Source organism: Sturnira hondurensis, unplaced genomic scaffold (genome assembly GCF_014824575.4).
Source record: "Sturnira hondurensis isolate 20B ecotype Veracruz unplaced genomic scaffold, ASM1482457v3 Scaffold0000780, whole genome shotgun sequence".
NCBI classification, from domain to species: Eukaryota; Metazoa; Chordata; class Mammalia; order Chiroptera; family Phyllostomidae; genus Sturnira; species Sturnira hondurensis.
The window spans coordinates 15,156,457-15,169,423 of record NW_028073411.1 but is presented as its reverse complement, the minus strand read 5'-3'; the positions used below and the strand labels follow the sequence as shown (position 1 = coordinate 15,169,423).

Below are 12,967 nucleotides of genomic sequence, written 5' to 3'. Positions count from 1 at the left end.
TGTCTGTGTCCTAATCTCTTCTTATAAAGACACCAGGCGCACTGGAACAGGGCCACCCATATAACCTCATTTTAACTTAATTACCTCTTATCACCAGACGCAGTCACATTCTCGGTCCTGGGGGTCAGGGCTTCAGCGTGAGAGCCTGGGGGCCAGTGCGGGTCGGGGAACAACTCTGCCCCCCTAGAGTAATGCTTCAGGAAACAGCTTGGGCCTCAATGCCAGACAGGCCGGGGCTCAAGCCTGGACCTGTCCCTTTCCAGCTGTCTGTCATGCGCCGTTCAGACCTGCTTCTTCCTCTGAACCAGGACAGTGGTCAGGAGACCCGCTAAGACGCCCTCAGGGTTTCTGCCAATGACACTGCCCGCCACACCGAGTGTGCTCCACAAACATCACGCCCCACTGTGGGTGTCACCTGGCTCCCAGCTTCCCAAGGTTGCCGTGGGCCAGTTCCCTGCAGGGGACTCTTCAGATCTCTCTCTAACCCCCACACCTGGGAGTGAGGGTGGCACCCTTAGTAGCTTCACATTGCCTGCGAGGAAACAGAAGGCGATGTCCTTGCTCAAGGTCAAACAGCTGGGAGGCTTGGGTGGGTGGCTCAGCTGTGTCTGTGACCCCCTCTGGCCTGTGAGCTCTGGGAGGACAGAAACGGGGGCTCGATCATTGGCCCCTGGTCCTGGAGAGGGGCTTTGGTGAACTAGATTCTCTGTAAATGGTGTTTCAGTTGCACTGCTGTGACTTGAAATAGGCAAGACATGGGGGTGGGGGGGTGGGCAGCCATGATGTCGACTTTGCTCTCTGTGTCATCCCAGCTTCCAAAGATTGTTTCTGAACCTCTGACAATGACCCTTGAATGTGAAATGAAAATATTTTCCCAGCAAAAGATGCATCCGTTCGTGTGAAGCAGGAGGCTGGGCTGTGAGTGGCTGCCCCAGCCCCCCCCCCCCCCCCCCCCCCCCCCCGCGCCAGGTGGCAGGGATGAGATTTATAAATGAGACTGCTGATTGTGCTTTTCTACAAGATTAGTTTTATTGTCCCATTGTCTGCTCCTTCTGAAGCCGTTTGGGGTGGATTATGTCTTAGCTTTCATCTCTGGGGCCTTCCTGAGGGATTCAATCACCTTTCAGCCAGGAGCCGGTGGCCCAGACCAGGGGGACGTCTAGCTGGAACGGCATGTCACAGTGTCCCTTGGCATGCCACAGTGTCCTCACTGCCAACATCAGGACGTCAGGACGCCGCCGGGTCAGGAACAAGTGCTTCCCCTAAATCTGATGTCAGGACAGGGAGCCAGCGTTCAATTGGGGTTTACCAGGCTGCAGACTCTGTGCTGGGGCCACTTCCTCTTGGGAACCCTCGCAAGAGCCTGGGAGGTCAGCACAGTTGCCGCGTCTTACAGGTTAGGGGCTGAGCGTCCCTTGTGCGAGATGGGAGAGCAGGAGGCCGTGGAATACAGGTTTGAGCCCAGCACAGCTGACCCCAAAGCCAAGCTCTCCCCGCCCTGTGCAGGGGCCCAACTGTCTCTCCAGAGTTTACAGAGCTGGAGGACAGAGTTTCACATTTCTGAGATCTAAAGATAAACCAATCAGAAAACTTTCTAACAAGGTGTGTCCAACAAATTGACACTGGTTAGTCATCTCTCTTTTGGTTGGTATAAGATGGGGCAGGCGGTGGAAGGGCCGGAGTCACACACACTTCCTCCAACTCAGCAACGACTATGTACCAGACAAGCTCTCTCTCATCTCTGGTCTTCACCATCATCCTAACAGGTAAATCGTGTTTTCTTCTATTTTCCAGATGAAGTAACAGGTGCTGAGGCCAGGCATTGAATGGCTGGGTTTCTAGCTGGGATCCAAACAACAGGTCTGGAAGTCAGGCTGTTTTTTAGTGTCACAATGATAAATGACTGTAATAAACAGCTTTGGGTATGCACAGGTCTCTGTGCGCAACTTTGGCAGTAACAGCTGGTGTAGGAGTTCCTAGAAATGGAATTAGTCATCAAAGGGTATATATGCTTTTGATCTCCTATCAAATAGAGGGGATGGAAAGGTATTTCCAGACTCCCTTGCAGCTAGAGAGGCCATAACCCACTCCTGACCAAGGAGTGCTATAAGCAAATCTTTTGGGAGTGTCTACAGAAAAGCTTTTGTTTTCCTACTGAAGAGGGACATACAGGCTATCAAATTCTTCATCCTTCTTGCTGCCATGAATGGAAAAAATGATGTTTGGATCTACAGTAGCCTTCTTCTGTCCATGAGGCTCCATGTCTGAGGATGGTCACCAACTCTCAAAGTGTGGTCATCTTTGACATGGCTGCACTGTACCAACAACTAAACACTTTTGTTTTCTGAGAAAATCAAACTCTTGTTTGCATGAACCCTGTTGGGGCAGGATTTCTTCTGTCTTTGAAACTCAGCAATTCTAACTGGCAGGCTCACACAGGTTAAGTGTAGCAGAGATGTGGACTCTGCCTCAACATCCATTATTTTTTTCTTCTGTTGTAATAGCCACACACCCTCACAAAATTAAAATGGAAATTTTCCAACAGAGCTGCATGGGGCCTCACCTATGATATGCATGTCACAGATGCAAGCTCTCCTGCCTTCCTGTGACTGTGGCGGTATTGTGGTGGGGAAGACGAGTGTCCTCCTGTGTGCACGTCACAGGACTTCAGGTACCACTTGATCCGGGTGCCTTCTCCAACCGCTCCCGCACTCAGAGGCTGTTCCTGCTACCAAGTCATTTGTCCACTCGTTCTTTCATTCATTCGCTCAGGCATTCGTGCATTCAGTGAACGGGCACCGAGGGCCTCCCTGTGCCCGGAAGAAGGCCAACACTCCATAGCACTTATCAATCCATCCTATTCAAGTCCACAATGTTGAATTCTGCCTGAGCCTGCGCATCTGGAAAATGGCAAGGATTTAGAAATCCCCCCATGCTTACGTGTTCTGGAAAATGGCGATGGCAAAGCCCCAGCCCTCCCCACGGGACTGAGACATGGCTCACAGGCATGCCCTGGTTTGCCTGTGACAAGGCCGCACACAGGCCCTCTGAAGTCCCCCTCGGCTCCGAAAAGATTAGCTGGACTGATTGTCCCCCTGGACCCTGCTCCCAGATGGCCTCACCCGACCTAAGCATATCCGATGTCCCTATCTCCACACGAGACCGCATGCTGAGGTCCTGGGAGTTAGGACTTCACCATGGAGTTTCGTGGGACATGGCCACCTTCTCCCCGTGTCCTCAGCTGGTCTTTCCTCTGTGTGAGTCCTCGGAGACAGAGAGAGCAAGTGTTCTGGGGTCTCTTTTTATAAGGACACTAACCCCATGGAACCAAGGCCCCTCCCTACGGCCTCATTTCGCCTGACTCACCTCATCAGCTACCCCAACTCGGAATACAGCTGTGCTGGGGCATCCAGGCTTCCCCACGTGAATGGGGGGGGGGGGCACAGACACGCAGTCCATCACCACCTATTGCAGCCCGTGTGCATTTTTAGGTAACGACCACGCGCCCGGCCCTCCTACCCACCACCTGCTGTCTCTCCGTCTCAGTCCCCCTGTACATTTGAGAAAGACAAAAACATGCTTGTATTTCCACACCTGTCTTGCAAGGGAGCGGTCTTGGGAAATGCAGTATGGTGGAGTTGTCCTGTGTTGGTGGCACTCAGGGACACCCCCAGCAGTCACTTCTGTCCCTGAGTGCTGGCGGTTTACACCCTGTTCTTGGAGTCCCGGGGGGCTCGTGGAGCCCCCTCAGGGTCCCGTGGAGCCCCCTCAGGGTCCCAGGCTGCTGGGGGCTGGTGTGATTGAGGAGGAGCCTCGCATACAGCGCTGGCTGCCATCTCCTTGAACCAGACCAGCTCAGTTTCTTCTGTTTTGCAGACTGGGATGCCCCGGAATGGGTCAGATTCAAGTCCCATGGCCACGCTTGTTTGGAAAACCCTGAGGCCAAACCAGCAGCAACACATCAGCCAGCAGGAAGCATTCGTCCTCAGAGCAGATGGCCCATTTCCTGTCTTCCTTCTTACAGCTGAAGGGCCCGTCCACAGCCAAGGGCCCCATTAAATCACCAGGGAATTTGGGAGACCAAAAGTGAAGGGCCCTAAGCAGCGGGACTTGCCTGTCACCGGCCTCTCTCTCAGGTTTGGGAATCACAGGCGGACTCATTAACTGGGTTGCTCAGCACACGACTACTGTGGGTCCTGGGGTCCTGAGGGTCCTAGGGCAGCTGCCTGGAGGTCACCAAGCAGGATTCCCGGCCACACCTCCACGCCATGCATTCCGGCCCTCCTGTGTCTTGCTCAGAGTTACAGGCTGACTTATGTCCCTCAAATTGCTCTGTTGAAGCCCTCACCCCCAGGACCTCAGAATGTGACTGTGTTTGGAGATGTGAGTCTTTAAAGAGATGAGTAAGGTACAACGAGGTCACTGGTGTCCTTATAAGAAGAAATGAGGACACAGACACGCACAGAGGGACAACCCCGTGAGGACACAGGGAGAGGACGGCTGTTCACAGGCCAAGACAGAGAGGAGGCGGGCTTATGTCAAGTTTCCACCCCTGGTCCCTAATTGGTCCATTTATATGCAGATGAGGGCTCCAAATTCACAGTTTAGCCCCCAAAGCCTGTTCTGATTTGTGGTTTTGGAGCCACTCTGAGTGAGCTGCTCTGATTGGACAGGGCCCATACCAGCTCATAGGTGGAAATTCAATCCCAGGAACTCTTTCATGAGGGTTGGGCAGGGACGGCAGGAGCAGGTGCAGGCCTGGCAGCCCAGTCTGCCCTCTGTCCTGACTGCAGTGCGCTGAAAGCCCCACCCCCTTCAACCACGTGCACCCCAGCTGCTGGCCTCAGGAACTCAGGCCTTAGCAGGCACACTTCCGCTGGGTGGCATCCCCAAACCCATTAGCAGCCCATCCCCCCACCCCTCCCTGGTCCCAGCTCCTGGCAACCACTAATCTGCTTTGCCTGCTGTGGACACTTCCTATAAATGTAACCATACAACAGGTGACCTTTTGTGTCTGGCCTCTTTTCACTTAGCATCATGTTTTCATGACTTTGAGCTATTTTCTGAGCCCCTTTGTACAGAGCAGACACGGAGAACCACACGAATAGTGTCTAGTTCATGAAACTGAATGGAGTCTCCTCTTAATGCTGTGAGCGCAGGGGCCTGGGCTGTGTCCCTGTCCCCCTCCCCCACCAGGGACACTGGAGGCTGGGATATTGTCAGCACTCCACACGGATGAAAAATAAATGAACATTGACTTCTCTTCTTAGGATATATTCCTCCATACTAGGGAAAGCAGCAGGCTTCCTGGGGAACTTGAGGGGGGCTCAGGTGGGCGGCTGCACCTTGTAATTTACTGAGGGGCCATACCGCCATCTGGCGGCTGGAAGGAGCCCCGACACAAAACAGCCCGAGGGGCCACAGGCTTCCTTGCAAGGCCAAGGAGCAGAGCGCACGTTGGTGGAGCGCGGCTACCTGCCCGGACAGCGCTGGGCCTGCACACACACCCTCCAGCCGAAGGGAGTGATGGGGATGCAGGCAGCCTCGATGTCAGCACACGGGTTTTTCTGACAAGGGAGCATGTTTATGACAATTCGCTATGTGAAAAGGCAAAGACGTATGTATGGTATGAGCTGATTGAAAAATGTTGAAGCGGTGAACTTATTTGTATCCGACTGCAGAGGAAACCGTCTGGAAGGAAATACCGAGCTGTACACAGGGCGGCGCCTCCCTGGGCCTTGAAGGGTCTAAAAGAGAGCGCGCACTCCGTGATTTGTTGCCTGAGCCATGTCCACTCACCTCCAAGCCTTCTCACCCCTTCTAAGTTTTTCTTTACTTAGCTTAAGGCTTTGGGGCGGAGTCACAAGGGGAGAAGGGGAAGAGACAGGAAATAGGAATAAAAGAATTTTGGTTTATTTTCCTAAAATTTTATTCTACAAGAACAAACTACTGTCCTTGTCAAGCAGGTCTGGTCCAGGAGCCCCGGCAGGCTGTATTTTTGAGTCTGCGGCAAACCCAGCCCCTGGCGAGCAGAAGGCAGTGGGAGGCGGGACGGGGGCCGAGTGGGAGGGAGGAGGGAGACTACTGTTCACGTGCACACGCGCAACTGCTGTGCACCAAGTTCATGCCCAGGGACCTCTGCTCTCACCCTTCCTGGCTGCATGCTTTTGTGCAGGTCACTACGCCCAGGTGACCTTGGCCTCCTGCGCCACAATGCACCCGCCTTGCAGGGCCGAGAACAGTGAATGGCTGGGAAGAGCAGCGACTGAACCTTGGTACTCTGCCCTGCAACCAGCCGCCTTTCCTCGGAGATCCCCTCCTACCCACGTCTCTCATTGGTTATCCCACTTCAGTAATTCTGAGTTAGGGCCGATAACGACGGCAGTTAGGGGGTGCTTCTAACACGCTGGTCTGTTGTGTCGTTTCGCAGGCGAGCATCTCATGTGCCACGCAGGGAACCGCATCTTCGCATGCTTAATCCCGCTTTGATCTTGTAGCAACAGCCCTGTGGACAGAACGCATTTCTCACACAGGGCAGCAAGTCTGCCGTGAAGGTGAGGCTCGCCTAGGGAGCCCCCAGGCAATGGGACCCTGGGCAGGTAGTGTGCAGACGGTGACAGGGTCATGGAAGACCTGGAGGCACGCAGAGACATTTATCTCGGACTAGACAAGGGAGAAAACCCAGAAAAGAGCAGCCGGCTCACAGCCTACTTGGCAAGTGGCAGGCGGGCCCCGGGCCCTGCTCTGCTGGTTTCCAAGGCCCACTGTCGCGGGGCAGCCACACAGAACCCACAGCCCTTGTTTCCCACTATGGCCTTGAGAGCAATAAAAATGCTGGAGGAAACACACTGTATAGGAAGGCAAGTTTCATTTATTCAAATTAAATTATAGTATGTTCATATACAAATAAAATCTGTGTAAATAAAAATACAAAATGCAACAAATTTCAATCATGTAAAAATGCAGAAATATTTGTGTTATTATATATAGTTGTTTCCCTTCAGCATGACCACACTGCACAGTAGTTGGCGCTGTCTACACCCCATCAGCTGGCCATGGGCTGGTCAGAGTGGCTTCCCCAGCCTCTGGCTCCCGTGGTGCCCGCTCCCACGGCACCTGCTCCCACGCTACAGTCCGCTTCCCCGTGAGCCCACGGCCTTCCCTCCCAAGCCCTGAGCTCACAAGCCTTCCAGCTACAGCCACGTCAGGAGGGAGATGGTCCCGCTGTGCCTGGGCTGATTAGAGAGGGCACTAGGCGAAGGCTCTCTCCTAGAGGTGGGCCTGCGGGACTCAGAACGAGCCCCTGATGCTGAGAGGCACCAGCACCGGCATCACTGGTCCAGCTCGTTTTCATTCCGCAGCGTCTTCATCGCCAGCCCCCACAGAGTCATGCTGGAGAAGAACTGGCCTTCTGAGTCCCTGTAGGCCGTGGCTGACACCCGGCCACCCAGGGGCTCGCCGCAGTGATTGTCCAAAGTGGCCAGAGAGGAGCGGATTGTGACCATGCCATCGGCTGGCAGTGGCCCGTCGCTGGTGGAGGCGTCCGCGGCCGAGTAAGCGAAGGCCTGATGCTGCGCGTGCTGCCCCAGGGCCTTGGTGAGTTTGCCAGGATCCAAACTGAGCTTCTCCTGGTCACTGGCTCCGTGAGGCTGAGTCAAGGACCGGAACTTGCAGTAAGAGCCAGCAGGGTGGCCGTCCAACTCTGTCACTGACTCTTCCACTGGGTGGCTGGGAGGCTTAACAGATGCGGGCACCACAGGCGCAGGCACCACAGGCACAGACACGTCTTGGGAAAACGAGTCGGAGAGCTGGGCCTTGTCGAGGTCAGAGGCCTCGAAGGCGTGGGCGAGCTCCTGCAGGGCGTCCGGGCCCTCGTCGTCATCAGGCCGGCAGTGCATCCGCCGGTGCCGCCGCAGCACCGCTGAGCGAGTGAAGCACTTGTCGCAGATCTCACACGTGTACGGCTTCTCCCCGGTGTGAGTGCGGACATGCCTGCGGAGGTCTCCGGATCCCCCAAAACACTTCCCTGGACAAAGAAGAGGGGTCTTTTCAGAAGCCGGTGTTGAGAGGACCCCCACCCCTTCCGGAACACGGAAGAGCTTGCATTGACGGGGCGGAGTCGAGCCTGCCACCACCTGCTCACTCTGGAAGTCCCCACACCCACCTGCGGCCTCTCAGTTTGGGGCAGCTCCATGGGCCTCTGTCCCCTTGCACGGGAGCACCTTGCTGGGTGAGCTGGGCTGCCCACCCCTGCGGCTCTGGGTGCTGGAAATCTGGTCAGTTTCATTTACATTTTTGTAAATCTAGCACAGCTGATCTACAATGTAGAAACAGCTTTTCTAAAGGCATTTCGTATTCAGCTGTGAACATAATTTTACACATATTTCTCCTGGCTCTATTTCCTTTCTCTGTGGATATGACGGAGGCAGGAGGCATTTCCACGATTAGAAAGGTAAGGGGAGCAGAGGGGGAAAACCTGTCAATAACCTCACGGAAGTCACGGTGCGTTTACAAAGCAGTGAGAACGGCACGCGCACGCACACACACACACACACACACATATATTTCACTGCTCCCTTACTGTACATCACTGATCTGAACCCTCGGCTCTCCAGCCCTGGTCAATACGGTGGGCTATCTAAACAGGACAGCCTTTGGGGCCTGCAGTCCCCTGGAGCACAGAATGGGAGTATTTCCACCGGGACAAGGGACATGGTGGCTGGAGAGCCGACCTGGAGCCCCTTTACATCCAGTGTAAATGCACCAGCCAGAGGGGCTGCGGAGACCCCCAGCAGAGAGGGTCTCAAACGAAACTGCTGCGACACTGCAGGCTGGGGGAAACAGATGTCTGCGTCCTGGAAAGTGCAGTGGAAGCTGGGGAGGGAGAGAGCGGGTAGGGGCAGGAGACGCCAGGGAGGGGGCAGGGAGAGGGGAGGGAGAAAGGCTATGCACACGCAAAGCCCAGAATGTGAAGCCATCTTAAAATGGAACCTGTCTTGTGAACTTAAGGAAGTGAAAACACACCCACACAAGCTTGTATGTGAGTGTTCACTGTAGATTTGCTGAGTGAAGGAGGTCAGCTAGAAAACACCACGCAGTGTGTGACTCCGTTTCCATGAAACGTCTGGAGTAGGCCACACCCGAGACAGAATGAGGCTGACAGTCAGCTAGGGCTGGGGATGAGAATGGGGAGGGGTGCCAGGGGTGTGGAGTTTCTCTGGGGCCACAGGACGTTCTGCAATCTGTGGTGAGGGCTGGGCAGCTGCGTGACGAGCACAGACCCTCCAAATGGCTCACTTTGCACGGGCGGACTGTATGGCACGGGGCCTCTACTTCAGTAAAGCTGTGCCTGGCCATTTGGACCTGCCGCGCAAGAACACCCTTGCTCCCTTCCTCCTCGTCACCAGCCCCTGTGCTGACAGCGAGGTGGGGCGGGGGTGGAGACAGACGGTGGGTGGGAAGAGAAGGTCCTGCCTTGCTCCTTCCTGCAGGGGCCTCAGCCAGCAGCAGGTGCCTGCTGGGGAGGGAAGAGAAAATGTAACCTGAAATCGGGGGGACAGTGGTAACAATGATGTGGGAGGGACACCATGCAGCAGCAATTAGAGACGGCATTGGTGACACACAGTGACACAATTCTGCTTTCTAGGAGTGATCGGGACAGTCACGGAGCTGCCTAACTCTGTGCCCAGGAGACCTGCGCACAGCTGAAGCAGGGACAGAAACCAAGTCGTCCCCGGGTTACACCCGGGTCCCACCCTACTTCAGATCCCGATGGCAACTGGAACGAGCCAGTCTGAACAGTCCCAATTCCAGGCTGCCCACAGCTGGCCTCGGGCATTCCCCGACTCGTTCCCTCCGCACTGTCAAGTACTTCTCATCACAGGTGTGCAAACACACACACCCCGGTTCTTCAGAGGCCAGAACACGCTGCCATCACAGGTTTTGTGGTCCGTGCAATGTCAGATTTCTCTCCCCTACCTCGATGACTCCACTGATCTGTCAAATACCCGTGGGAATGACCTTCGCCTCATGACACTCGGTCCCAGGAAGCCCTCCCTCTCGACCCTGGTGTGAGCTCTGATGCTGCGGAGGACAGACAAGCTGGCTGCCCCTGCCCTGCTCTCTGGGCACTGCGCTCTCTGGCACTCGCCACTGTCCACGCTCCCTGAGCCAGACCAGGAGCCCTGGGGCTCTGTCTAAGTCACCTGGAACCTGGAGCATCTTAGCAGAGTTCCGGACACCTGAGACACTCAATGAATGTCTGACACATGAACACAGGAACGAGAGGAAGACCACGTGAGACGCTAAAGAAACAGCAGGGCTGCCACTGTACCCGTGAGGAAGGGACGGTGGACCCAAGGCCCCCGCACAGCCCAGCGCCGCGGCCGGCAGACACCCACCGCAGGCCGCGCAGCGGTACGGCCGCTCCCCGGTGTGCCGGACGCGGTGCTTCACCAGCTTCCTCTGCATGTTGAACGACTTCCCGCACTCGTCGCAGGTGAACACCTTCTCGGCTGTGTGCGTCTTCTTGTGCTCCTTCAGATTGCTGAAGTTGCTGAACCCTGGGGAGGCCGGCACAGGGGTCAGCTGGGGGCTGAGGGTGTTTCAGTCAGTAAGCTTCACACACAAAAAGGGAACACACGCAGCCATACCTCGGCCACAGATGTCACACAAGTGCGGCTTCTCCCCCGAGTGAATGACGATGTGACGCTGCACGTCCCCAGAGGCTGCAAACCTGCAATGCAATGAGGAGATGCGGTCAGAGCCGTCCCTCACCGCTGCGCGTCCTCCTGACTGTGCGCCACTGCGGGAGGCCGGCGGCCCGGCGGTCCCTCGGATGCAGCAGGAGCCTCCTGGTTTCACCTAAAATGTGCATGAAAAAAACTTGGCTGTTTTCTTCTTTTTAAAGGAAAGCAGAAAATACTGCCAGCACTTTATCTTCCTAGTTGCATTAATCTTTCTTCCTCAGGGATGGCCACCCACCTGGCTCACAGCGATTCCTCCGGTGTGGAAAGCTAGGCCCTCTCGTCCCCCCTCACTCGACAGAGGAGGGTTGTGCAGTGCTTGGCAGGAAGGGAGGCGCAGCCCGGTGCCCCCACAGTGCGTGTGACGTCCTGCACCAGAGCACGGGGCCTCGGTCCCCACGGGGTCTCTCCCTCCCAGACTCTCGAGCAGGACAGTCACAGGCGGAGAACTGGTGCTGTTTATTTCTGTGCTCCCACCACAGCACCGCACACAGTGGCAGGTGGCTAACAAAAGCTGAGTGAACAAATGCTTCAGCGAGTGACAACAGGGCCACGTGCCTGGGACAGTGCTGGCGATGCCTGTGGTCCTGGCAGGGCCATGAGACCGGAGCACGTGGGCTCGGACAGTGACCCCAGGGGCAGGGGCAGGCCTGCGCACACAGGAGGGCCCTCCTCAGCCCGCACTCCATCTCCAGAGTGGGACTGCCGCCCAGCCCACGCTCACCTCCTGAGTCAGGTCGCCCCACCCCGGGAGCCCTCGGGCTGAGCTCCTTCCTCCCTTCCTGCTGCTGGCTCCCAGCCCTGAGGGGCCCACGTGGGGCCCTTCCTGTCACCCTGCCCCGAGGCCTGGGCACTCAGGTTGCAAGTCTCACATTCTGTGCTGGACACTCACCTGCATGGGGCATCTATCTATGTTCACAGCCATTGTTAGAAAAAGTGGAAATTTTAGTACAAAATAATTGTTTCATGTAAAACCCATTTATTTCCTAAGACCCCTATCCTAAATTTTCTTTCTTCACATTAACACCTGTTTCTGTTACTCTCATGGGTCACCTGCTGGCCTGCAGAGGGGAACTGGGCCTGTGTCCCTGTGTGGCACAGGGAGCCTCCAGGAGGCTCGTGGACAAGCACTGCTTTCCAAAGAGACCAGGCCGCGAGGTGCTCCCCATGGGTCAAGGACTGGCCCAGCACTGACCTCTTGCCACAGACTTCGCAGATGTACGGTTTTTCCCCAGAATGCCGACGTAAGTGAGTCTGCAAGTTACCTGCCTACAAAAAAGGAGAAGAAAAGCATACCAATAATGAAAGAGTTTTTACAAAAAGTTACATACATTCAAATAGAAAACTGACACTCAAATAGAAAACTGACAGATCTGGCTGGGTTCCCGTCCAACCACCAAAGGAAGCCCAGATGCGCGTGACTCGGAAGGAGCCATGTGCAGGGTGAAGGGCCGCCCGGTCCCAGTGGGGGTGTCGCCGCCTAGCGCCTGCTGACCCTGACTGGCTCCTGACTGTGCTCCTGGGCCGAGGGCTGCATGTGAGCCCCCACTAGCCCCACTGCAGGCCTGCCCCGTGTTGCTTCTCTTAAAGGGGGCAACACACAGGACGGGCTGCAGTGGGGGTCGCTGAGCTTGTGTTGGAAACAGACCTTGATGTATGGTTTGCAATATTTTTAAAGCCAGACCATCTATATGCAAGGATCACTTGGGGGAAAGTAGGACTTGCGCAGTTATTTCATATTAATTGTTTATTCCTAAAAACATGCTTTTGTTCATAAAGGCAAGACACTGCTGAACAGCGGTTCCTCCCCGCAGCACCAAGCGGTTCTGTCTGACAGGTTTGCAGTTCAGCCCTTTGTGCAAAAATGCAAATCAGGAGTCACAAGAGTCCCCGGCTGCAGGACTTCATGTCCCCATAGGACTCTGACACCCGCAGGACTTTGCAAACACCTAACTCATTTAAATGGAGGTCACAAAATGGACTTCCAAGCACTAATCAATAGGAAATCAACGTTAAGTTGCCTAGAGTACGGTGAACATGGGACCGCAAGTGCCTCAGACAATAAAACTGCTCCTGCGTAGTGCTTCACATTAGGGTTTGGAGACAGAACCTCTCCCTGCTGTAATTTAAGTTAATAGTCTCAGTCTGCCACACCCATTTGACTTTTTTATACTGTTCCATTAAAAAACCAAACACTGAATTGAGCGAATATACCCAAGTGT

At 55.2% G+C, this 12,967-nt stretch overlaps 1 protein-coding gene across 3 annotated transcripts in view; it reads right to left on the bottom strand.

Moving 5' to 3' along the window:
* Positions 1–6,921: 6,921 nt before the first annotated feature.
* Positions 6,922–12,967, bottom strand: part of ZBTB49 (zinc finger and BTB domain containing 49) — a 28,043-nt gene continuing 21,997 nt past the window's right edge. For all 3 annotated transcript variants that reach the window (XM_037045969.1, XM_037045977.1, XM_037045962.1), the window contains exons 5-8: positions 11,941–12,014; positions 10,653–10,735; positions 10,401–10,562; positions 6,922–8,026 (exon numbers count right to left, since the gene is read on the bottom strand). In XM_037045969.1, the coding sequence (XP_036901864.1) occupies positions 7,332–8,026; positions 10,401–10,562; positions 10,653–10,735; positions 11,941–12,014 (1,014 nt within the window). In that variant the 3' untranslated portion in view covers positions 6,922–7,331. The remainder of the gene's footprint in view (positions 8,027–10,400; positions 10,563–10,652; positions 10,736–11,940; positions 12,015–12,967) is intronic.